General features: G+C 41.5%; 1 protein-coding gene and 1 non-coding gene across 12 annotated transcripts in view; both read right to left on the bottom strand.

Moving 5' to 3' along the window:
- Nucleotides 1-804: 804 nt before the first annotated feature.
- TRNAG-UCC (transfer RNA glycine (anticodon UCC)) lies at nt 805-876 on the bottom strand. Its single transcript has one exon. It is a non-coding gene; the product is annotated as a tRNA-Gly (tRNA).
- Nucleotides 877-15,785: 14,909 nt separating this feature from the next.
- Nucleotides 15,786-25,447, bottom strand: part of LMO7 (LIM domain 7) — a 75,645-nt gene continuing 65,983 nt past the window's right edge. For all 11 annotated transcript variants that reach the window (XM_051615467.1, XM_051615482.1, XM_051615535.1 and 8 more), the window contains 5 exons: nt 23,370-23,589; nt 22,170-22,442; nt 20,714-20,822; nt 18,897-18,999; nt 15,786-16,526 (listed from right to left, as the gene is read on the bottom strand). In XM_051615467.1, coding sequence (XP_051471427.1) covers nt 16,504-16,526; nt 18,897-18,999; nt 20,714-20,822; nt 22,170-22,442; nt 23,370-23,589 — 728 coding nt within the window. In that variant the 3' untranslated portion in view covers nt 15,786-16,503. The remainder of the gene's footprint in view (nt 16,527-18,896; nt 19,000-20,713; nt 20,823-22,169; nt 22,443-23,369; nt 23,590-25,447) is intronic.

The raw sequence follows: 25,447 nt of genomic DNA, 5'->3' as shown, positions 1-25,447 counted from the left end.
ATCATAGATCACCTCTCGCACAGCCAATTCTCTCACACACGTGATGACTCTCCCAAGACTGGGCGTTCTGCTTCAGCACCAGTTGTTGTCACCCTTATAGGGGTATCTGTACCCTCACAGGTGAGAGAAGTCGACTCCATAGGGTGGTAGTTCCTGTCTTACTACCAAATGCTCTATCAATATCAGCATCTCTGGCCATGAATCCCCAGCTGCTTGGCTTCTCTCTCGTCCATGTCATAGGTTTCAGTCCCACTATTAAAGCATCGGAGCAACCAAGGAAGAAGCAGCTCACCTTCATTGTGGGTGAAGTCCTTTCTCATGGGGCACAGTGCCTTTAGAGGGAAAGGTTAGACAAGATCATCATTGTCATCTGCTTGAGAGCAGCCTGACTTATCTGCTTGAGAAGGACCTACTCTTTATTGCTTTTAGAAGTGTCTGCTCCTTCATCTGCTTTGGAAGAATCTTTTCCATCACTCTCTTCCTGGTCTCCTTTGATTAGGTCTTTTAACAGCTTTTTAAAATCAGAGTCCTCTACTGTTAAATGTGTTCTTGTGTCTCAGATTGTAGTTTCTTTGCTTTGCTCTTGGTAACAGGATTAAATTTAACTTTTGCTCCTTTGGATTGAGTGGCCTTGATCTTTGCAGCAGCAGTGGTGGCAGCAGCCTTGGCTGTGGGGGAGTGGCAGCAGAACAACTGGCAGCAAAAAGGAAAACCTATTGGGGTTGCTGAGCTGTTGAAGGACATTGCAGCTTGGATGGAGGAACTGGTGGTAAAAACACATCATAGAGATGCAGAGACACCTGCTGCGTTGGCCGGGAATCGAACCCGGGTCAACTGCTTGGAAGGCAGCTATGCTAACCACTATACCACCAACGCTATGGAGTTGTCTGTTGGGTGCCAATAAACTTTGTTATAGTTTGACTCAGGATCAGCCATTAAACCAGTGACAACACTGAGTGCTCTCAATTATCCCCCCCTCTCCCCAAGGTAGGGAAAGAAAGAGACTATAAAGAGACAGAGACTTTGCAGATTGAAAAGTGAACTAGACAGCTTTAATTAAACACTAATTATAAAAGAAATGTGTACAATTATATACAAATAGGTTCAGGAATGTGCAAAACCCCTATTGCCTTCAGTCAACCTCAGCAACTCCCAGGGCGTCTCCTGAGCTGTGAGCAGTTCTGAAACATCCTGGAGCTGCTGGAGAGAGCAGCAGAGAGACAGGAGCTGAGGGTGGAGTTATGAGGGTCAGGAATGCACAGGCCTGGGGATCAATGGTGATGGATAGATGGATTCCTCCCTGGACACTAGCCATCGATGGAAGAGAAGGGAAAAAGAAGCAGGAAGGAAGTTCACTTCCATGATCTGTGACCTTACACCAAGTTTATGTAGATATATAGAATGGAATACTTTGTTTAATTTTGCTGTCAATCTAGTCCACTCCTCCCTACAGGAGGGTTGCAGATACAACTCTTCTGCTCCCTTAGCATCTGTGGCTGCAGATTCAACAAGTAGAGCAAAGTGACCTTGGACTCTCAGCAGTAACAAACATTCTGGCATTATCAGTCCACTAGCTGGAAAACTTGCTGCTAGTTAAAAGAGAGCTTACTGAAGAAAATAATCAGTAAAAGGAAAACTGGCTTCATCCCGGCTCAAACCAGGATAGCTAATTATCCCAGAGGAGAGGAAGATCCCAAAACCCCAGTCTTGGAAGAGTGAGAGCAACTTCCTGGTCAACTATTATATATATATACACCATACATGACACTGCCTGATATGGGATATTCCATTGGCCAGTTTGGAGCTGTTGTTCTGGTTATGCTCCCTCCCAGCTTCTTGTACAACTGCACCATAGCAAGACATGGGGTACTTGATTTCTTAGCAACAACTGAAACCATCAGTGTATTAGCAATATTCGTCTTATACTAGATCTCCTACTAAAGCCAAAGCACAGTGATAATCTAGCTACTAAGAAAATCAGTTCTGTCTCAGCTGAAACCATCCCATCTGAAACCAAGAGAGACTGGTGTACACAGAGAACGAAGTGACCATGAGAAGGCAGGTAGAGGGAACCTAGGCTTCATAAAGTATCATGCTTTAGTAAAAATAATGCATCTCACCATCACATTGGAAAATGTGATTGGTATTGTCTTTTTGCTCTATGAACTGAAAGACTGGAAGAACTTCAGAGGCAAATCATGGATGTCTCAGGATTTCCTTGTCAGACTATTCTGGGGCATAATCTTTAATGACCTATTGAGCGCAATGATACATATTTTGGAGGGCTATTCTTGTGACCTCCAGTAATGATGGGGAATAATGACTAAACTGTTCTTAGAAAGCTTAGATCAGCACAGGACACAACTGTGTTACAAAGAGACAGCAAAATGCAGCATGGAGAGTGAGCTGTGAGAAAACTGACTGTATTATGTAGGTCTCAAATGGGTAGGAATATGACAAGAACCCACCTGTATTTGTACAGAATGGAAAGGACCTAATGCATAGGTATCTAACACCCAAATTCAGCCAAGAAGCTGATTTTTTTATAACATGTCATAGGAGTAGATCAGGAAAGATCAAAAGCATTGACAGGGTCTTTAATCTTGCCAGCAACAGGGAACTTGCTTTGTAAAGCTTCCTTTTTCTCCTGCCATGTGTCACACATTGGCAAAACCCCAGTCATTCTGCCTGGGAAAAGCTCTGTCCCAGTCCCTGCAGTGAAAATCCAGCAAATCCTGCAAGTGATCAAAGCACACAGACCTGGGACCTGCATAATATCCAAATGCCATTAGAAGGGCCAACACACCCCACTCATACCAGTAGTTGGATCCAAATTACCACATCTCAGAAATCACCAAGAGAGGGAAGAATTTAATTCTGGTCCTACCAAGCAACTACTACCCACACCTTCACTCCCCAAAAAATCATATTAGCACAAAATAAATGTTCAAATCAACATTCCTTTCACTTCCCTGCAAGGTGTCAACTTAGCAGACACAAGGAGATCCGGGCCACAGGATTATATTTTCTATGCCCAGCCATTGCTCTATGTTCTGCCATACAGACTCCTCCACGTATGTCTGCAAGTCCATCTTGTCTCTACTGCCCTGTTGGAAGACTAACTCAGACCTCATTCTTCAAATGGTCAGAAATCTTGTTTTAATTTCCAGTCTAAATTTATGGCCAGTGTACAACACTCTGATCTCATGCCATTACTTCCTCTTAAGTTGAAAAGATTTTGCCTTTTTTACCACCTTCCTTCTCCTGAATACATTTATACATGAATCATCATCTTCTATTTCAACCCTTTGCTGGGCCAAACAAATCTAGAAGCAATGGGACAATGCACAGAGCATTTTGAATTATTAAAAAAATAATGTGAGAGTCATGGAATCTACATGTATTATAAAAATCACATATGATCTATAACAAGTTGCATTTTTAATATAATTTAGAAGACTTAGTCTGCTCCTCTTCCATTTGTTATGATTCTACATGTAGACAAAGAAAATACAAATTATGATTATCTGGGTTCCATCTAAAAGCAAAACAAAACTCAGTCTTAACAAATAAGAATGGTAGCAAATAAAATAGAAATTGGTATATTCACTGAATTGAATATTATACTGAGCTATGAAAGCAGTTCATTTACTCCAATAAAGTTTCTCAGCATAAAAAGACAATTAAGTATAGTATCATTTTAAAGAAAAAAAAATATCTTTAAAGTCATTCACAATATATATTTAAATGGCATTTATGGAGAAGAATATGACCTTTTTTTTAAATGTTCTTAATGCTTTTAACTTGAGCAGATTAGCTTCATGCTGGCTGACAAGATTTTTGAGGGTAAAGAAGGGGTGAAAAAAAAAATTATATTGTGTAAAAAAAAATGTATAGCAGTTTGTGGTAATGGCTTTAGTCTTGTAAAATTATTTTAATATTAAATATTTCCATAAGTGGCCAGTACACTCCGTGAGCCTCTTTGGATTTGTATTTCTGATCTACGGCTGCTGAGTTTAGGAACAGAGAACTCAAAGTTTGAATGCACTTTGCAAGAGAAAGTCCATGTACACCGGCCAGTTCTCAGCCAAACTAAAAAGACCGACTCAATTGTAGATCTCAAACACAGTATCAGCTGATGCCAACTCAGAGCAGAACAAAGATTTCACTTTTTTAGGGCTCTCCTTTTTTTCTTCTCCACTTCCTCAATTTTAATTAAAAATTAATTAAAAGGCATATCTAACTCTTTAATCATTGCATGGGGCTGCAAAACCAGAGGCATTGCCTCAAATGCCAGAGGGGAAGCAAGGTCAAACCTACAAAGAGCTTGGAAATGAAACCTCAGGAAAAAATCCAACAACTAGGCAAGAAAGTGTCAATTACAGATAGTCTAAAGCCCACATGGTTTTCATGAAACATAGAAAAACTGCTCAGTGTTATTCAGATTAAAATCTCCAAAATTCAGCTCTTTGATTGCTCTGCTGACAGTGGATCAGCTACTCCTGTCACTGAGTCAGTCCCAACTAAATACTTCAGAGAAAGGCTTGTAGAAATGCTGTCTTTGATTGAAATACAAAAAGAGGGATTAATCACAGCCTAAAAAATATGGAATTAAACCTATGATACCCTGTGTTGATATAAATTGTTTTTCATTCAGGTGTCCACCACATTATGCAATCCATATTTCCATCACATATTCCTCCAGTAGAGAGAGGTTTTTGCCAAACCGGTTCTTTGGAAAATACCAAAAAAAAATGTTTTGCATCATGCCATTATCCTTTTTTTTTCTTTCATGATCAAAGGCACAGCTCAAGTTTTGATAAGGGAAATAGTTTTTAATGACTGTAACCTGTGAGGTTGAAAGCTGCCTTTCTCTATTTCAGATCCAGCCCTTTCCTGCTGTGATCTGCCTTCATGCAAATTCCTGCAGCTACCATCCACCCTCACACCTATCACAGTCTCCACTTAAACCAACACACTCACCACAGCACCACCTAAAACCAGGAGGCAACCCTTCATAAACTTCCTCATATTTTTGCTCTTCTTGAGGATGGGAAACAGGTAACCAGAGAATCACAGCATAATCAAAAAGGATGTCTGAGATCATGGAGTCCAATCATAAAAAAACTCAAACCAGCCCCCTCCCCACCCCACCCCCCCCCAACCACACCACAAAACACACCCCAAAAAAACCCGAGACATACAACCCACAATCTTGGCCACAAGAGCATGTCCTGAAGTTCCTCATTTACATGCTTCCTGAATACATCCCAGGATGGTGACTCCAACATCTCCCTGGGCTGGCAGTTCCAGTGCCTGATCACTCTTTCAGTACAGAAATTCTTCCTAATATCCAATCTAAACCTCCCCTGGTGCAACTTCAGACCATTCCCTCTGGTCCTGTTGTTATTTACTTGGGAGAAGAGGCAAACACCCACCTCCCTACCACCTCCTTTCAGGCAGTTGTAGAGGGCAATGAGGTCTCCCCTCATCCTCCTTTTCTCCAATATATTAATAATTCCCCCGCTAAACAGTTTGTGGTTGTACTTCCTTTGGTCTAAATTTATACTGTTCCTCCAATGCCGGATTTAGACAGTCAGATAGTCAAAACATACTGCTCCCTGGGAGTCTCTGACAGCAGAGGTGGCTTCTGCTGAAAATCTGTAACTTCCAGATAAACATACAGCTGCTGGAACGCAGGGAAACTCCAAAAACGCTTTGCATTTACAGGAGGCGATTTACGAAACCTACGACTTGACTCAGTTCCTCTCAGCGTAGTGAACGCAGAAAAATAACTGGATCCCTGGGAGAATCTGTGAAGTGCTGCTGCAGCAGGGCTGCAGGGAAGAAATAATAGCTTTTACATAGCAAGTCACATGTGGGCCACCACTAAGAGATATCACTCCTGCCAGCAACGTGTCTGTCAGTAGGTGATGGCCAAGCCAGCCTGACGTGCAGTAGGGAAGAAAGGAGGCTGCCACATCTCACTCTGCAGAGTGGCTGGGAGAACCCCAAGGTTTGCTGCTTGGCAAGCAAAATGCTGCAGTTAATTACTGATATTACAGGGAGAGGCTGATAGAGGCTGAACATCGGGTTTCGTCCTGTTTCAGCTGTCAGGAATGCACAAATCTGACTTCAGTGCTGGAGCGTGAGCACTGATAAGATAAAAGCAGCAGCCACTCTATGGCAGCAGATCCAATCCTCTTGGCCAGAACCACCAGTGAAAAAAATGCACTGGAAAGTGCTGTTCTGCTCAGAAAAGCAACTAGGTAAACACATCAAATTCAACTCACAGGGCAAATCTCTACTGGCAGAAAGAAGAGAGTCCATACATCAGCCCTGGGGGAAGAACAACAACAAAACTTGCCCAGCATATATTTGCCCTGGCTGTTATCTGCCCAGTCTTGTCCTGAAACAGACTAAAGCCATTTCTACCCATTACAGCTGGTAAGTGCTGAATCAGGTCTCACAGAATCACAGAATTATTGAGGTTGGAAAAGACTTCTGTGATCATCAAGTCCAACCTATGACCTAACACCACCACAACAGCTAGACCATGGCACTAAGTGCCACATCCAGTCTGTCCTTGAACACTTCCAGGGATGGTGACTCCACCACTTCCCTGGGCAGTCTGTTCCAATGTCTGATCACCTTTTCCATGAGGAAATGCTTCCTAATATTCAACCTAAACCTCCCCCAGAGCAGCTTCAGGCCATGCCCTCTGGTTTGCTGCTAGTTGCCTGGGAGAAGAGCCTGACCTGCACCTGACTACAACCTCCCTTCAGGTAGCTGTAGAGAGTAAGTGAAAAGGACCCCCCTGAGTCTCCTCTTCTCCAGGCTAAACAACCCCAGCTCCCTCAGCCTATCCCTGTAAGTCTTTCCCTCTAGTCCCTTCACCAGCCTCGTTGGTCCCCTCTGGACCCAGCACCTCAATATCCTTCTTGAAGTGAGGGACCCAGAACTGGACACAGTACTCGAGGTGAGGCCTCATCAGGGACAGGTGCAGGGGGAGAGGTCTCAGAAGTTCAGGCTTTAACATCTGGGCAGAGAAAAGAAACAAACACAGCTCCTCCTAATCTGACCCAAAACATTGGAGAGGAACTTGTCTGGCAAGAGATTTGAGTCTCAAAACCTTCTGTCTGGACATGATACATTAAAGAGCAATTTCCCATCCCCACAGTGAGTGTCTTCACAGAGAAACAGCATGCCAAGGAGGAAGAAGTTTAGATCTCAGACAAACTTAGATCTAAGATTAAAGAGAAACATTTATCACCCTTCTAAGAATTCTCCTCATAGGTTGGTTAGCTGAATACTGAATCTTACTAACAGTTGAAGGGTGATACAGATACAGCTGGAAAACTTTAAACTTAAGTTCTCATGTGGCAAATAACGATCAGTACAACTACACACATTCATGTTACAAACATCTAACTAGAAAAGTTAGAAAAAACTGCCCGCAGACTCCCCCACAATTGTGCAGGACCACAAACAGGTATCCAGGACCAGAAGATTGTTTGAGATTCATCTTATAAATTAAGAAACAATTCAACCTTGGCATTTCTTTTCATGATCAATCATCTATCAATGGCTTTTCACACTTTATTAGATGAAGTAATTACAACAGAAGTTGACTTTTTTTATTGAACTATCTGCTTTGCTGTCATTGTTTCCTCGCTTAAAGGAGAAAAAAAGGTTAAAAAGCTCACACAGTTTATAAAAATAGCCATCTAATTGGCAATAAACAATTTGAAATCAGAGGCTTCAAAAATGAGATTTCTAGTCTGAAAAAACAGATAAGCACTCAGCATTTGCACAGAATCCCAGCATATTATTTTCCTCACTCTCTTAAATCACAGAATCACAGAATGTAAGGGATTGGAAGGGACCTCTGGACATCGAGTCCAAAACCCCTGACAGAGCCAGGACCACCACAGAATCTGGGACAGGTCACTCAGAAAGGTGTCCAGACAGGTCTTTAAAGTCTCCAGAGAAGGAGACTCCACAGCCTCTCTGGGCAGCCTGTTCCAGTGCTACATTACCCTCACAGTAAAGAAGTTTTTCCTCATGTTGAGGTGGAACTTCCTGCGTTGTAGCTTGCTGCAGTCTCCCCTCATCACAGGGCATCACTGAAGAGAGACTGGCCCATTCTTGACACCCACCCTTCAGGTATTTGTAGACATTAATAAGATACCCTCTCAGTCTTCTCTTCTCAAGACTAAACAGCCCCAGGTGTCTCAGCCTTTCCTCGTATGACAGATGTTACAGTCCCTTAATCATCCTCATTGGATGTTACAGTCCCTCAATCATCCATTGGACTCTCAAGTAAATCCCTGTCCCTCTTGAACTGAGGAGCCCAGAACTGGACACAATACCCCAGGTGGGGTCTCACTAGGGCAGGGCAGAGGGGGAGGAGAACCTTCCTCAACCTGTTGGATACTCTTTTTAATGCACCCCACGATTCCATTGGCCTTCTGGGCCACAAGGGCACATTGCTGCCCCATGGATAATTTGTCCAGCAGGATTCAAAGGTCCTTCTCCACAGAGCTGCTTTCTAGCTACTCTCTCAAGCTTCCTAAAATAACCTGGTGAAACCTGTAAAAGACCTCTACAGCAGCTACACAAAAGCTTAAGAGATAAGATTTACAAGGTAGTTGCAATTTCACCTGCACCGTGCACACATCCCCAGCTGAGGCAAACCAGTGCAGTTCTGCTCACATCAGTAGAGCTGATTTTCTAACACCGTCCAGCAACACAGCCTGTTCAATTTAGCCCAGTTGAGGTTGTCAATTCACAGCCTCTTTAATGGGCCTTGCTGATCTGAGTCATATTCCTGTTCTAACAGGCCAGTAATTAAGTAAATCTCCAGTGATGCAGGCTGTCCTCTCACGCAAGCCCCTGGAGTTTATTGAAAAGCAGAACATCCCCATGGGTTGCATGGGGAAATCTTTCTCTCAGGCTAGAGAACAGCAGTGCTGTTGCAAAGAGCCTGTTCCGTCATGGGAGGTAAGGGACAGGCAGATGACTCCCAGGCTTGCTTTCCTTGGGTGTTCTGCTTAAAACCAATCAGGCTCTGTGGGAATCAGAGTTGCAGTGGATCTACGTGCATGAGAACAGCATTATAGATGCATTTGTTTCGCTGCCTCAGCATGAAGCCTGATCAGAAGATAAATGTCTTTGCTGAACAGTACAACTATTGTTGTTAGCATGGAAAAAAACAGTGAAGCAGGACTGATGAGAGAAAGAAAACCAACACTTTGACTATGAAAATCAGTGAGTGTAATATCTGGGGCCTGGGGAACTGACCCAGGAATATTTTTGCCCTTATCTATTGATACTTCTACAGGCATACTTCCAAGGTCATATCCTTGAGATACTGAGGAGAAGAATTCAAATGCTCTCATAGTGCTGGGTGAAGGGATGCTTTGGTTTTACAAGCTTAATGAAGTTAAAACCTTCAGTTAGCATTTTATACCCAACTCAGTTTTATAAACAATTCATCATCTGGCAAAGAGATTAGGATTAAAAGACTATGTAAACAGCATTTCTGAATAGGCAGGTTTCTTGGCTTTGAGTCCAAGATGTTACAGAGAAATTGGATTTAAGAGAAAGTAACTGCATATAATTCCAAGAACCCGTTATGTGATCACACAGGATATCTTCAAAGTGCTATACAGTAAATCAAAGGAAGCATCAGCATACTAAGGGTAAACGGGTTGTGTAGTCTCTATCTCCCCTCTTGTTTAGCATCTATGCATATTTCCAGTATCATACTGGTGTTCATCTGCTCACTTTTTGACTTCGTGTAGCACTACATCACAAGCAGAAGCAGATGGAATGAAAATTATTAGATGATGGTGAAACCAAGGTTGCTGGTGTAACAGAACATTCTGGACAACCTAAATACCTTTGTACATTGACAGGGATGACCTTCAGTCCGGAATTACTGTTATTGCTGAGCTGACACAGTACTGAGGGAGAAGGAACAAAATATCCTGAGCTTTTCAGGTATCAGACATGCTATGAACTATCATGGGCAACAGAATATTCTCCAAAGAATACTGAGCCCACCAGTCAAAAGCAGGAAACCTCCAATTATCCCAACAGCAAAGGGCAAAAAAGTGATTTGTCACATTTTTACTTGCTGAAATCCCAGAATAGTTGCAAGCATTCAAACTGTTGATAGAAATGTGTGCTCACGTGTATCATGAATTCTGAAGAAAACATTGACGGGCATAGCTCGTGACTGCCACTCTGCTGTGCTGGGTGGCTGTGGTTCACTATCAGATGGTAGCTGTGCCTAGCTGAAGGCTGCTCATTTACTCACTGGCATTAAGTAATGAGATGCAGCACATATATGTCTTATAAATGCAGTAGGTTACCTCAGCAGGAATGAAGCCTACTTAAAATGAAGTATCACGTGCAAGTAAAACCGATGTTTCTCTGCAGGAGTCTTGTTTACACGGGCATCAAAAGACAGTACTTGTTTTCCTTGCCAAGCTACTCTGATGAAAGGCTGCAAGTTGGACCCCTCCTATCAATACCTGCCAAACACAGCAGGAACTAATTGTATTTTTGCAGCTGACACTTTGTGCTGAGAAATAGAAAAGGGGTATAATCTTGTCTCCTTGTCAACGGAGACATGTCAGCATGGGAATCTCTTACAGGTGCTTCCCTAAGACAGGAAATTGGCAGAACCACATGGGAATTCAGGCATGGTCATTCCCACAAAGGCAATTCAATGCCTTACTAATTATTCCAGATGATTTATGCAGCAAAATTCCTTTCTGGACATAACCTCTTATTTCAAATCTACACATTACGTAAATAAATTCTTATAAATCTCCAGGGTTTTTTTTAGTGCTCATAAAGATTATTTCCCCTCTGTGTTAAATACTCTCCTAGGAGAGTTTTGTGTTGCAGTTCACTGGGTGAGGGCCAGTCTATCCACAGTACCCTCCTGTGGAGGTATTCTTGCATTTTCTGAATGTTGTGAACAATAATGCTTTATTTACAAGTTTAATAAATAATACTGAAAAAAAATATGGGGATTGTATCAATGTCACACATACAATCTAGGAGAGAAAAAGAAACAAAAATTAATCCAGTGCTGTGAGCCTAAATGACATTACATGAATGAAAGTAAAATCATAAGTTAGAAAGCTCATTAAAACAAAATTGCTAAAATTAAAATTTTTTCAAGAGTGCTAATTAATCACTGGAACAATTTATATTGACATGTGGTAGATTTTTCCATCATTTGCATTCTTCAGATCTACACAGGGCTTCTTTCCAACAAAGAAAACTGTACTTCACACAGAAGTTGTGTGTTCAATACAGGAATTCTTGCGTGAGAGGTTCTGATCTTTAATGGGACATGGTCAGATCAAGTGATTGCAGTAGCCTGATCTGACCCTGAAATCTGTAGATTTCCATCCCAGAAGGGTCACATGCAATTGATGCACCAATAAATGGCACATCTGGTTGCGTCCCTGGTGGCAAAAGAGCATTCTGGTTCAGGGAATCAGAAGCATTTGCTCTGGCACAGCTTCCTGCAAAAGGCCATTCCAGACAGCAGGCCGTGCTGACCAGAAGCCTGCTCTCCTGGGGTTGTGTTTATGAACTGTCCGCTCAGCAGCCCCAGCTTTTTTGTTTCTTCTATTACAAATAATAAAGCAAATCCCTGTGCACATCCCCCCTTGTACATACCTTTGTTGTTGTTTTTTTTAATGTGCTTTGGTTCTTTGTGCAACATCGACCCTTAAGACAAATCCATAGAAGCCGATAATTCCCATTGCACGACACATCTCTCTTGAGTGTCTGAGGTTGACAGCAGCGACTTCATTAGCAAGCTTGTTTCCAGCAGGTTGAAGAAATCAAAAAAATTCTTCAGCTTTAATAAACTGATACTATAGCACTCACCCTAGAATATTCCTTTTGCTAGCAAGTGCTCTACATCATCTTCCTATGTTGTTTTATGTCAGAGCCCCTAGCTCCCAAGCAGCATGGAGCTAAAATGAAAATGCTAAAGAGCCTCCAGAATGAAGCTGCTCTTGCTCTTTCATGTAATTACACCTGCTGCTAACAGCCTTTCATTACAACCACAGCACGGATTTTGCTAATCCATTACAAATGATTGGTAGGAATTTAAAACACCTATGCAGGTACATCAGTTTTCATGCTGAGCTCTCAAATAATCAGATTTTAAACCCTTTTTCCTTCTGTAAATGACAAGGTAGGCTGTGTTGCAACATCTTGTTGCCTAAGGAAAACGTTGAACTTACCACCCAGACCCTCCTCTGGGTTCAACTGACAACGAGACTGGCCCTGCCCATTTCTGGTATCAGTTTGAGCTCCATATTCAGACACTGGGCTCTAACAAAGGGCTTGCTGCATAAATCTCACCGGTAAACCAGCACTGCCTGGGGTGCTGCAGCTTGTATGAAGAGGTAATTGCATAGGTAATTGAATTTGACATTTCTGACAGATCTTCTATTAAAAAAAAAAAAAAAATCTTAACAAAACTAAGAGCATAAGCAATACCTTGAATTTCACTCTGAGATGCTTGATTTGTTCTTATGTATCAGAGAAACCCCATAGTAAGTTCACATTGAAAGTCACAGAAAACATTTTCCATTTTTGAAGTGCCTTTTTATTTAAACATTGTCCTCTACCAGAGCAACTATATGTAGACCACTCAGTTCTAAAGCCCGATTCATATGTACATTGCTTTTAATTAGCTGATAGCCTGTAAACCTAAATATAGAGTAGATGGAGGATTTAGCTAAATCAGAGTTTGTTATTTTTGGAAGAATTCAGTCAGCATTAAGATAGGAAAACACTGGGGTGTAAAAACGCAGGTGTTAACATCAGGGATGCTGAGACAGCCAACTACCTCACTGAGAGCAGACACCTATTCACTGATCCATGAAATCACACCTTTGCTCCATGGTCTGTAGGAAGTCAAGCCTGATGCAAAAGCTTGCTTATAAATCTCTGCTGCCCTTTCAGATGCTTTTAAGCATCCCATAAGACCTGCACCAGCAGCCGCACAAGTACCTCCCAGATTTGGGAGATACTTGCACCATATTCCCCTCAAGCCCTGGGCAGATGTCCTGGGCACTTGACAACATCTGAAGCAGAATCAGACATCCAAGAGTAAAAAATGGAGCCGAGCCCTAAATCCACCCACTTTTTAGTAGCAGTGCAGAGGCCTAGCTCACCTATAGACACTTCCATTGAAGAATTTTAAACTTAAACGGAGTGTTTGAAGCTGATAGAGGGAGAGCATATTAAAATAAATAATTAATTAACCCAGCAAAATACACGAAAACCCTTCATCAGAAGTTATCTAGTTTATTTTTCTTCCTAGGAAGTATTCTCTTCTCTCCCTACTCAGTATTGCTTTAAATAGCAGTTAATTAATCAAAGAGCAGACTACAATCAAATGAGATGGCTCATTCAATTGTATATCGTACCTCCACGATTCCAGGTGGAGAGAAAGGCTTGAGATGAAGTGAAAGTGCTCTCCACAACTCTCATTACGTTGCAACTGTAGCGTAATTTAGCAAACTTGACCCTTTTTACACATTACAAACACAGAAAGGGCTTTTTATTGTGCCAGTTGCACTTACACAGTGCCATCTTGTGTTGCTAGATGATAATCCATTTTGCTGAACTTCAGGGCCCAGCAAGTTCCAAATACTTTAGCAAGAATCAAAATACCCTGACACAACATTTGGAAGGTGAGTTTCTCTGCCTGTTTCCCTCCAGGGCAGGGAGAGGAGGGAAGTGTTTTCTTTCCCCACATTTGCCAACTCTTATTAGCAAATGCAGGTTTGAAGGAGCCCTATTATATGAAGCCTTTAACAAGGGTGAGAAACTCAGCTTCAACTCCACAAGAGTTTCAACTTCAGCTCTTTGAGGCCCACTAATCCCAAATTCCACTCGCTGTTTGCTCACAGGAAAGCAGTTTGGTCCAAGCTAATTAAATAACCCAGTTTTTTGTAGAAATTTTGTGGGAAAGTGACATTGGACCCCGCATGGAAAAAGCCAAGCCCAGCTGAGAGCACGTCACTCCGGGCTGCAGGACACCATTTGGGCAGCTCTAGTGGCATGGCACACTGTGGGTTGCTGAGCTTTCTTCCCTTGGTTTCTTCACCCCCAGGTGATTTCCATGCCCAAATGATTCACAGGGACAAGGCAACACAACTGGGCTCAAGATGCAAAAAGTTGCAGGGCCATCCCTGACTTTTCCCACAGCTTTGCTGCATAACTCAATGCTGGGAGAAGGGAGATCACAGACAGGTGAGGGTAAGTGGCTTGGAAGCTGAGAAACTTTGACCTGTGACAAAAAATTCTGTCTCTCTCAGACAGCCCTATTTCAGGGCTGGCAATGGGGATTGTGGGGATATCCACCCTACTCTACCCACCAAGGTACCATAAAAGAAAGCTGAAAACTGGACAGCATGAAGAGGCATCCACACCAACTCCTTTAGGTATGAGTCTTAACCAACAGCCAGATCTGTAAAGCACCTACTTTGGGTTCCTACTCTGAAGAGTTCCCAGGGAAGCCATCTTTTTCCACAAGGAGCAGCAAGGACACCAGGTTCCCAGAGGGCTGTATGAGCAGGCAGTGTGGATATTCCTCCATAGTCTCTACTTGGGGCCTAGAGTCTTCACATCCCAGCATTCTCACCTATGGTCTACCATGCTGTTACTTACCACAGCAGTAGAAACCAACAGAAACGCCTTTACCAGTCCACTTTATAGAAGACACTTCAACTGAACACCAAAAGCTAAGGCCAAGTCACAAAAGTAGCTGAACAAGGAACTTGGCAACTTTGGTCTGATGTGGCATTTTCAATTTTTGTTTTTTAAAGGAAAATTTGAAAATAACATTTGGCACTTTGTAATTCATGCAAGGCAGAACCCACCTGTCCAGGGGAAAGATCAATAAAGTAAAGCAAAACAAAACAGGAGACAGGCAGAGGAGTTACAAGCAGGAGCAGTTAAAGGAGACCCAAACAGATTAAGTTCTCCCACTACAACAAAACAGCAGGATCATAGAATCATGATCTTCCCTTGCTGCCTCCAGCTATCACAGCCACGACCTCTCTCCCCCATCTGCCAGCTCTCCCATCCATCCCTGAGATCCCCTGGGAGGAATCAGCATGCTAAGCTTCTTTGGCACCCTCACTGCAGCTCCTCATGGTGCCACATGCAAGCTCAAACCCAGAACCCCACAACCCTCCTACACATCCCAGCTGTCCTCTTCCTCTGTTTCATCCACAAAATGCTCCCCCAAAATGCATCCCATGTTTTCTTTGCTCTTCCCTGACATGGACACAGAAGGGTACATAAGTGGGCATGAAAGGATTCAGAGAAGCCACTGGCCAAAGCAATTTGGGAGCACTGCTGAAAAACACAGAGCACTCATTCCAGCTGCATTTTCAGAAGGAGCAGAATCTAAACAAAAATATTTTCAGCACCGCATTTCTAGCCACAGCAAAGTTTTGGGGAACTTCCAGTCGTTGAGCTTCAGGGATGAGCCTAAAGGATAAAGAACCCATCTCACCACTGGTATTAAATGCTGAAAAGAAAGACCATGAGAAACCTGATGGGAGAACTATATACAAAACGTGAAGTCTAATGGAAAGGAAAAGACAAAAGCAAAACCTATTGCTCTTACACATATTTAGGTGGACATTTTAATCCCTTCATTAAAAATGTTTTCCCAAGATGAGACTCAAACACATTTAGGAGGATAGAAAGAAAAAAACTTCTAATAAATGCAACGTCAGAAATTTTATTTACAAATATACTGTAATTCAACAACCACTCTCCACTCAGTTAGTGGAGGAAAAAGTGATAGTTACATTTTCCAAATGGGAAAAGACAGCTCTTCACCTTAAATGGATTCCACAAAATATTATGCCAACACCATTAAGCAAACAGATTATTCTTGGTATTTAAGTTTCAAAAAAAGCACAAAATTTTAGAAACCAGCATATGGAAAGCAAACACACTTGTGTGCATTTAAATGCAGCTTCATATTAATCTAGAGAATTCACTTTCAGGATATGTCAAAAATAAAGACAGCAATTGCAAATATATACTTATATTAACTATTTATCTAATGCTCATTCCAAGAGCTTAGAAACAAAATACCCTCTTCATATACCACTGGAAAGTCAACTAGTTGATTATAAGCCTCAAAAATATTTTGAAGTTATTACTGAAAATATACTTATTCTCCCTTGTGCTCTCAGAACTTGAAGCTGAAAAAGTGAAAGCATTTTCCCCAGATATTTCCTTACTGCAATTACTTTCTTATAAATAAAAATAGTTATATGAAGAATACAATGCATTGCTATGAAGACTAGACAAGCAAGAGTTACTCTTAGAAAAAACACACATACACACAATATATATATTTATAGATCTACATCAGCAGCAATCACCTCTTCTTCTATCTGCAACAGTGCTTTCATATCTTCATTTGCTTCACATGGAGGTTGGTTGTCCAGCTGTTAAGAGATACAGAAGAAATTGGCATTTAAGTCTAGTTACCAAAGAATCTTAAGAGACAGAAATGAAATTTCCAAGTTAAAAATTGTCAGATAATGATATTTCCAATACCCATTGAAAATGGTAACAGAAACTAAGGTATACATTCTGGATCTAGCAACCAAAATTTAATGAACAATACAAAATTGAGTTTAATCCAATTACAGCACTGCAAGTATTTCAGGCCAAGTAATATTCCACAGAACATGCACCTTACCAAGTTTTTAAGAATTACTTTTAGTGTTAGCATAGAGACAGGGGAACTGGTTTTCTAAATAAAATTTAATAAAATTAAAACTTGCTAAATAACTGTATCAATATTAAAAAAATAATGTTTTTATCCTCTCTTAGCTTACATTTATGGATATCTGTCAACACACTGGTGGTTTTGCTATAAGCTTCCAAGTTTAAACCACAAAATTAACATTAAAATGTGCAAAAAATCACACCGTATAATTACATAGTGAATATTAATAATCCTACAGTTTACTCAACCTTTTAGCCACTATGTTCATGTTCCATGCTAATGAATAATTAGCCAGGCTGATGTCAAATGCCAACTGCAAATAAAATAATCTGCATTACAGACAGTGCTGTGCTGTCAGTACATTTTCACTACAGTAATCATATTTGTATTGTGCAAATAGCTGATTTCCATTACTAATAACTAATTTCAATGCTTTATTCTGTACCTATAAGTTCTTACAACTCCTGATTTACTTGTATCTCCTACAATAATGTTTTGAGGTGCCCACTGGCCCAAGAAGGTGCAGTCTGAAGGGAAGGGAATAGAACCATTTCTCACAGATCAACTCTGCTTCTGAAAGACACTGCTGTGTCAAAGACAGACTAAATAGCAATTTGTCCATGATAAATTTTTTGCTTCCATCACCAAATTCCTGAATACTGTCTTGCTAGGAGATAATAAAAACCAGATTTTTTTAATTGATTTTTTTTTTTCAGTACCAAACTTAAACAACTCATCCAGCAATTTTACCCACTAAAAGAAAAGACAAAGCAAAAATAATATGAGCAGGCTCCAGATTGAACTTCCCACACATTTGAGTGCTTCAAATAGGAACACAGTTACTTTGGCATAGTCTCACCATCAAGCAGGAGATAAATTCTCCAAACATTAACTCGAAGAGATGTGACCCAGAGCTCTGGATCACCTCCAGATGGAAGGGGGAGATTCCCTTCCTCCTCCTCCTGATTGCAGCAGCCCCCTCACATCTAACAGCAGCCTCTGCAATTGCACTGCGAGCATCAAGGAGAGGTGGGAAGTTTCCAGGTTTTAGCTAGACACCACACAGTTATTTCTGTGTGGTGCAGACAGTTTTTCCTCTTCCTAGAAGCCAAAGAGAGCCTGAAAACAGCAACAGCATCAGATGCAGAGCTTCTCTTTTCCTGGACTTGGCTTCTCAGCCAGCAGATGCCCAAGTCCCGCTGATGTGCTGTAGCATGAGTATCCTGTTCCCTTCACTGCCTTCTGGTCCACCATGAGAAAAATACACAGGGCTCATGGAGAAACACAGACATGTTTCCCAGGAATTGATTCAGAAATGCTTTCACTTAGCTCAATTTATCATTCTAAAGAATTTCATATTTGCTACAAGAAAACAGAGCCATATAAAACTCCCAAGACTTGTCACAATTAGGAGGTTGTCTACCATCCCTCTATGACAGCAGAAAAACAACACCACTATTCAAAGCCTTAACATCATGCTCCAATAAATCAGAATTCTGCAAAATATAATAAAGGAAAAAAATTATACTGCACCTTTTAATTAAGATCTGTAAGTAAATCAATTCCTCCTGAACTTGTACCTAAATGAATAACCAATCACAGACCTATAATTCAAATAATAGCAGCATCGCAAAAAGAAACCAGCATTTGTGCCACCTGCACGGGATAAACTAATAGCTTTTCAGGTATGTGTTAGGTTTGAATTAAATACATATTCAGATTACTTTTTTCTTTCAAGATTGTTACAAGGCCTGTTATCAAGACAGGCCTACTCAGCAATTGACAACTCCCTGACATCAGTTTCTCAGATCTGTGAAGAAAGCAGGATGACAACACCACGTTTTCTGCTTGAAGCTGCTTAATAACAACGTGGTAAAATAAACTCCCAGCAAGGCAAAATTTAGGAATAACAACTCTACAAAAGACAGAAACTGGCAATGAGATCTTGCTGAACCTATGCACTTAGTATACCAATTTAAAGCTAAATGTGAAAGGTATCAAGAGGTTCAGCTGTGCAAATACTTGAGGTTGTAAAGCACAGAGAAGAATGACAGTCATGCATGCTACAGTTGGTCTGCCTTACTTTTAAATCTGATATAGCAGTCGTTGCAGAAGAGTTTGTTGTTTCGGATCCTGACTTCAGCTCCAGAGCGGGATCCCCCAAGGTCGCATCCACAGGCAACACACTGTATGACAGATGAATAATTAGCAACTCCTTACAAAAGATCAAGAAACTAGAATGCTGTTCAAAAGCAGCTTAGCTTAAGCTCAGCAAAGCTTGAACCATAAACCCACAATCACTAGAAGCAAATGTATAACGATTAGTTGATCAAAATGCAACCAACCCTGAGAAAGCATTTTAAGGCGACAACTGGACAATGAATAGCAGAGGTACACCAGCTAAGCAAACATAAAGCAGATGGTTTTTATGGATTAGTTCATTAAATCTGATTTGAACTTCAGTGTCTCTGAAAACTTAAACTGGCTTGACACACACAAAAAAATTGTTCTCTAGTTGGCAACAGCAATTTTTGGCACAGATCACTTGGTTGTGCTACTTGCAGATTTCCATGTGGCACTAAACGCTGCTGATGTCCTCAGCCCTTTGGCACTCAAAGCAGCAAATACTCAGGCACCTCCTGTTTCCTGGGTTTGCATCACAGAAACAAGTTCTTATTTGGAAAGAAGGGGCCAGTTTCATTTTTCTTGAATAAACACATGAATAATGGGCTTGGTAGCTTTCATGCTAAGATTAAACTATGGAACTATGGTGGCTCTACATGTCTTTGATGTGAATATGAACCACCTCTGGAAAGAATATAAACCAAAATATAACACTCTCTTTACTGAATTTACAAAGCAAAGTACTCGACTGACTACAGAAGGACAGATAGTTTGCCTGCTTAAACAAGTAATTAATCTTTTGGATGGCAATCTGTTCAACAGCTCATTAATCTTCAGAAATCTGAAAACCAGAAATTTGGTACTCTCTTATGATGTAGGTTAGGAGGTGGACTCCCTTGCACAGAATACACGTTCTGCAGAAAGGGAATGATGACCAATCACCACAAATAACTCCTGTCCCTCCTGCTCAGGTAGACAGGACCAGGAAGAACTTTGAGTCAATCCCTTGTTAGGTGATGCAGAAGACAGGTGTTCTGAACCAGACACAGATGTCACTTTTTTAAAGCCATGGAAGAAGAAACCACCAGCACCTCCAAATTGCAGTCTAAATCCTCATCTGGTCCTAGGACAGGGGAAATAGGAGTGTTTTTCCATCTTTTCCTGACAGGCATTTATTCTTTCAGCTCTACGTATGCCCCAAGCTGACTGAAAATCATGTAACCATGTCTCTGTGTTGAGTATGAGCTAATATACCTAGATTCTGACCATGGACAAGTAGCACTAGACTGCTTCTGGTTTGGTGCTGGGTTTTATCCTGCCAAGTTGAATGCTGCCAACACACCCTTGCCTGTAAAACACCTCGTGAACAGTGTCTGCTAGGATTAGTATAGAAGTGATGGGTCATCTTAAATGATTCAATTGTCAGGGTCCAGGGCTGAGATCTATTTATTTTTTTAAGGAGCTGGTTGCTCCAGGAGAAGTGGCTCAGCACCTTCTGATCTTTTGCTATCTATTCGAAGAAAAAGAACTTTGATCTCACAGTCAACATGCCCATCTGACTTGTCAAAGTTAGCTCTGGCATTTAAGAAATGCTTCTAGAGTTGAGTGCTAAATGCCTGCAGATAGGACTGCCTCATGGAAATATGCATGCACCACGCTGTCAAGAGTAGAAGGCAAAGCAGGTGATTAGTAGAGCCCCTGTGAGCATAACACTGAGTAGCCATGCGTGCTCCTGATTAGTTCCTGCTCCTTCATGATGTGACTCCCAGCTCTCACCTTAAAGCAATGTAAATGATAACAAAGACCAAGAGACTCAATGATCATGGCTGCTCCTTTGCCCAGAACGTTATTACAGTAGGAACAGATTTTCTTCCCACTGACTGACCTAAATATAGAATGAAAATCCTTAAAACCAGCTTTAAAAGGTTTAAAAGACAAAGAAAAGTTATCAAAGACTATTCAAGATTTAAAATAAAAATACACTGGTAAAAAGTGGAATTTCAGGCTGCTTGGGGAAAATAAACTGAAAATTAATATTATTTACAGTAGATTTGAAAGCTAGGGGAAGCTGAAGTGTTGTAAGTTAGACCAAAGTTACATAAGAACAAATGAAAAAATTGTCACATTCTTGGGAGATATTTCATTGTAAAAATACTTTCTACAAATAAACATAACCGTTACATTGTTTACATTTGGTGACAAAAAACACAGGTTTTGAGCTCCTGCCTTATTTCTGGGGAATTATCCCAAAGGCTAAGTTTTAGTAAGTACCCCTGCCAAGTCCCACCATCTGCACCTTGTTAGATAACAGAAGATTAGTCCTGGACATATAATATTACATTTACTTATTGAACATAAACCATACAGAGGTCCATTTCCACAGATCTACCAGGATGTAAGCAAATGGAAGTGTGAACAAAATATGCAAACATGGTTAAGAATGTTATTTTCTTACATTATAAGGAATGTAGGAGCCTAGCTCTAAAAAAACAAAACAAAACAAAAGGGTCAACTTATCACAAAGTACCTGAGAATGTAAGAGCTAGTGAAGCAGTGTTCAGACTGTTGTGCCATATAATACATGTAACTGCGTGGGGTTGATTCTCTATAGGCTTATCCCAAGGTATTTTTAAAACGTTTCAATGTTTCAAGTATATAAAAGAGCAGAATGTTCTACCCTACCACAAGTAAATTCCATTTTTGTTTCAAAATATGTTGCAATTCTTGCTTTCTCCTCCCAGATTAAAATCAACATCCAACTCTGTAATTCTCCAGGGTCATGGGTTATGAGCATTCCTGAGTGCTCCTTGAGATGATATTGACCACATGCCAGGAACAAGGGGAGGAGGAGAGACCCAGATGAGGGCCATAAAGTGTGGGTTTCAGGAATCTTTTGTTAAAACAAACCTAAGAAATGTCAGAAATGCCATCTGGAGTAGGCTTTTACTAATCATTTTGGTAACCAACATACAGCTCAGAGACTGCAGATTTAGTATTCCTGTTTCATTGTTTTTTTAACCGATGTCAAGCAGCTACAAAAAACCTGGGAAATATCCTGAATGACTGGAGCAGGGAGGTAATACCAGCCCATATTGCCACCAGAAAACTCCAGGTACTCTTCAGACTTTTTAATCAATGTTATGGGCAAGAACATGGACCATTGCAAGTACAAGATCCACCCTTTAGTGAGGCCTGACCTTTAAACATTCCCAGCAGAAGGGCACCTGCTCACCTGCTGCGTGTCTGAGACCCTGGCTGGGAAGCAGAGAGGGGAGACTGAGCCCGGGGGGCTGCCTGGGACATGGAGGGGGTTCTTGCAGAGGTGGCTGCAGGAGGTGCTTTGCTGGAGGAAGGACTGCACATGTAGGCTCGGTTTGAAGTGGACACCGGGCGACTGAAGTCTTGACTAGAGGACAGAGATGAGGAGGAGGCAGACTGGCTCAGCCATGAATGGTGCCTCCAAGAGCTCGTTCTTGAAGAATCCAGATTGTCCAAAGACTCCCCTCTGCAAGACAGGCACACGAACAAATGTAAATGGCAGTACAGCTGGAGCAGAGAAGATACTAGATTCTCTTTTTTTTTTTTTAGAAGTAAACCATTATACTAGCATTTTTAAGAAATTCTAGCATTAATATGTTTGCTGATCACCCTGAGCAATTATTCTTCACATACTGACTTAAAACATTTGAGCTGAAAATTATCCTTTGTGCCTAGTCCTAGTCTCACGGGAAAAAAAGCAGGCGAGGCAGAAGAAAGGTGGCACTTAACCACCACAGAATAAAGGAAAAACACTCTTTGCTCCAACCTTATCAGGCTGAACCATATCAAAATCCGCTGTATAGCAACAGACCTCAGACAGCAGCTTTGTTTTTGTTTTCTCCAAGGGATACCAGATCAAAATAGCAATCCACCCAGACTGGATAGCATCGTCTAGGTACAAGGTGTTGGCCCAATAGTCAAATACTCTCCTGACTGATAACTCGGCTGTATCCTAAGTGACGAATCCAAGATTCATACATTACTTGAAGCAAGAAAAAAACTCCAGACTTTTTGAGATACTGCTATGTAAAAAAAAAAGAAAAAAATGAATCTACTCCTTAGCCATAATAATCAATTTCTACAATAAATTGTCATGCTGAAATTCTTAAGCACATCTGCCAATAACAAGGCACACTTATTGATTTCCATTGCTGGCATACCGACCAAGAAATAAGCAGCTGAATTCTTTACAGGTCACATCCACATTCTTTATTTGCAAAAGACATTTAATCCCAGCTGTAATACTGCTGCTTTCTTCTATCTGTGCTGCTGTTCAGTTTACCTTACAGCATCTCACAGAGTTGATTTGCTTCTGTGCTCTGCAATACAAGCTGAAGTTCAGAGTAAGAAAACAAAAATATCTGACAAAGTTAGTTTTTAACATGATTCCTACCTCCTCATACTATTGCTGTACAGACTGATGGGCTCCTTATGTATACTGGAACTGCGCTGCCTAATCCAGCTGCTGTCTGTGTGTAGAGATGTTCTCTTCCTCATTTCCTGAAGGATTTGCTGTCTCTCCAACTCGGCTGCAGACAGGTTTTGCTCCTTCTGAGACTTCTTCTGTGAGTCACCCATGTTCCAGGACCTCTCTGAATACTTGCTCTGAGTACCTGTTTGGACAACATGTGCAAACTTCAGCTAGGCACCTTAAGGCACAGAAGCAGTTATCCTGTATCCTGTCCTCTGGCTATGAATCCAAAAGCAGTCATTCACTCACAAGTTTCTCAAGTTCTGTTTTACAGTGGGGTGACCAGTATCAAACTTAGCAAGACACCATTATTATTACAGTTTTTTCATTCACGTTTCCATGAATGTGGCCCTTTACATGATGTTTAACTTAAATACAAGTAGGCATTTTCTGTCACTTCCCAAGTGTATATGCACTTGTATATGCATGTGTATATGAACACATATATACACAGATGGATATTTAAAAGGGTATGACCTCTAAGTGCCACAATTTGGACTCTTCCTCCAGCATATGCAGAATCTATTTTTGAACAGCAGGATACCTTCTTCCCTTTAGGAGTTCCTATTCTCTTTTTCTGTAAGTTGTTCCTGTTTTCAAGAGGTCTTTCCTTATTCAGGCCCTAAATGCATTATTTTGTCTCGGTTTATATGAATGTACGTAGCTTTGAACAACCTGGTTTAGTGGGAGGTGTCCCTGTCCATGCAAGGGGGTTGGAATTAGATAATCTTTAAGGTCCCTTCCAACCCAAAGCATTCTGTGATTCGACAATTCTACGAATATATATGAGGAGAGGTGGGAGGGGGGGACGAGAGCGAGAGAGAACGAGAGCAATCTTACAGCCTTTAAAATTTTGGAAGGGGAAACAAACAAGCCATCTTTCTCCCATAAGTGTTGACATATTAGAAAGCAACAATTTTTCCTTTTATTTGCTAGATCCTGTAACTGTTTTTTACAGTAAGACTAATTAACAAAATTATTCAGCGATAAGGCATTCAATTGAAATTTCAATCCCTTTAAATACTGCTCTAACTCAGACTTGGTCTTGGTTTTATTGCTATAGATTACCATTATAAATATTGTGGAAGTTTATTTGTTCATTAGTTTCAAAGACAAAGCTTTAATGTATGAAAGCATTGTTGTCGATCTGTAATACATCCTCTAATACAGCATTTACTTTTCATAGAATGACAGAATCACAGAATGTTAGGGGTTGGAAGGGACCTCCAGGAGATCATCGAGTCCAATCCCCTTGCCAGAGCAGGACCACCTACAGCAGGTCACACAGAAATGCATCCAGATGGGTGTTCTGGTTTGGTGGGTTTTTTGGTAGCAGAGGAAGAGCCCCAGGGGTGGCTCTGGTAAGAAGCTGAGAAGCTCCCCCTGCTTCCAAAACCCAGCCAAAGATCCATTAGAAGGATAACAGATGTGCCTCAGTGATTGCAGGAGAGAAGAGCTGTGCTGGAGGAGAGTGGTGTTGGGAAAGGACAGCGATGCTGGTGATTGGTAAGGAAGAAGAGGAAGAAGGTGCCCAAGCAGAAGTTTCCCTGGAACCCATGGCGAGATGGCAGCTGTCCCCCTGCACTCATGGAGGAACTTGGTGGAACATTCCCTGGGGGCACCGGGAGGGGTGAACTTGGCCTGTGGACTTGGATTTTGCAGCCTGTGGATTTGCTGCCTGTGGACTCTGGTTGTGCAGCTTTGGAAGACCCAGGCACCAGGGGAGTTTGTTCCCAAAGCAGCCTGTGACTCTGTGAGAAGCCCAGGCTGGAGCAGCTCCGGACCTCATGGGAAGGACTCATGAAGGAGAGGTTAGTGGAGGACTCTCTCCCATGAGAGGGACCCATGGGGAAGCAGGGAAGGACTGTAAGGAATCCTTCTTCCTAAGGAGGAAGGAGCAGCAGGAACCACCAGCCTGTGAACTGACTCTAAACCCCATCCCCTGTCCCCCTGTGCCGCTGGGGGGAAGGAGGGAGAGAAACTGGGAACAAAGTGATTTG

Source organism: Apus apus, chromosome 1 (genome assembly GCF_020740795.1).
Source record: "Apus apus isolate bApuApu2 chromosome 1, bApuApu2.pri.cur, whole genome shotgun sequence".
NCBI classification, from domain to species: Eukaryota; Metazoa; Chordata; class Aves; order Apodiformes; family Apodidae; genus Apus; species Apus apus.
Note: the sequence above shows the minus strand (reverse complement) of the source record. Positions and strands in the feature narration are given on the sequence as shown.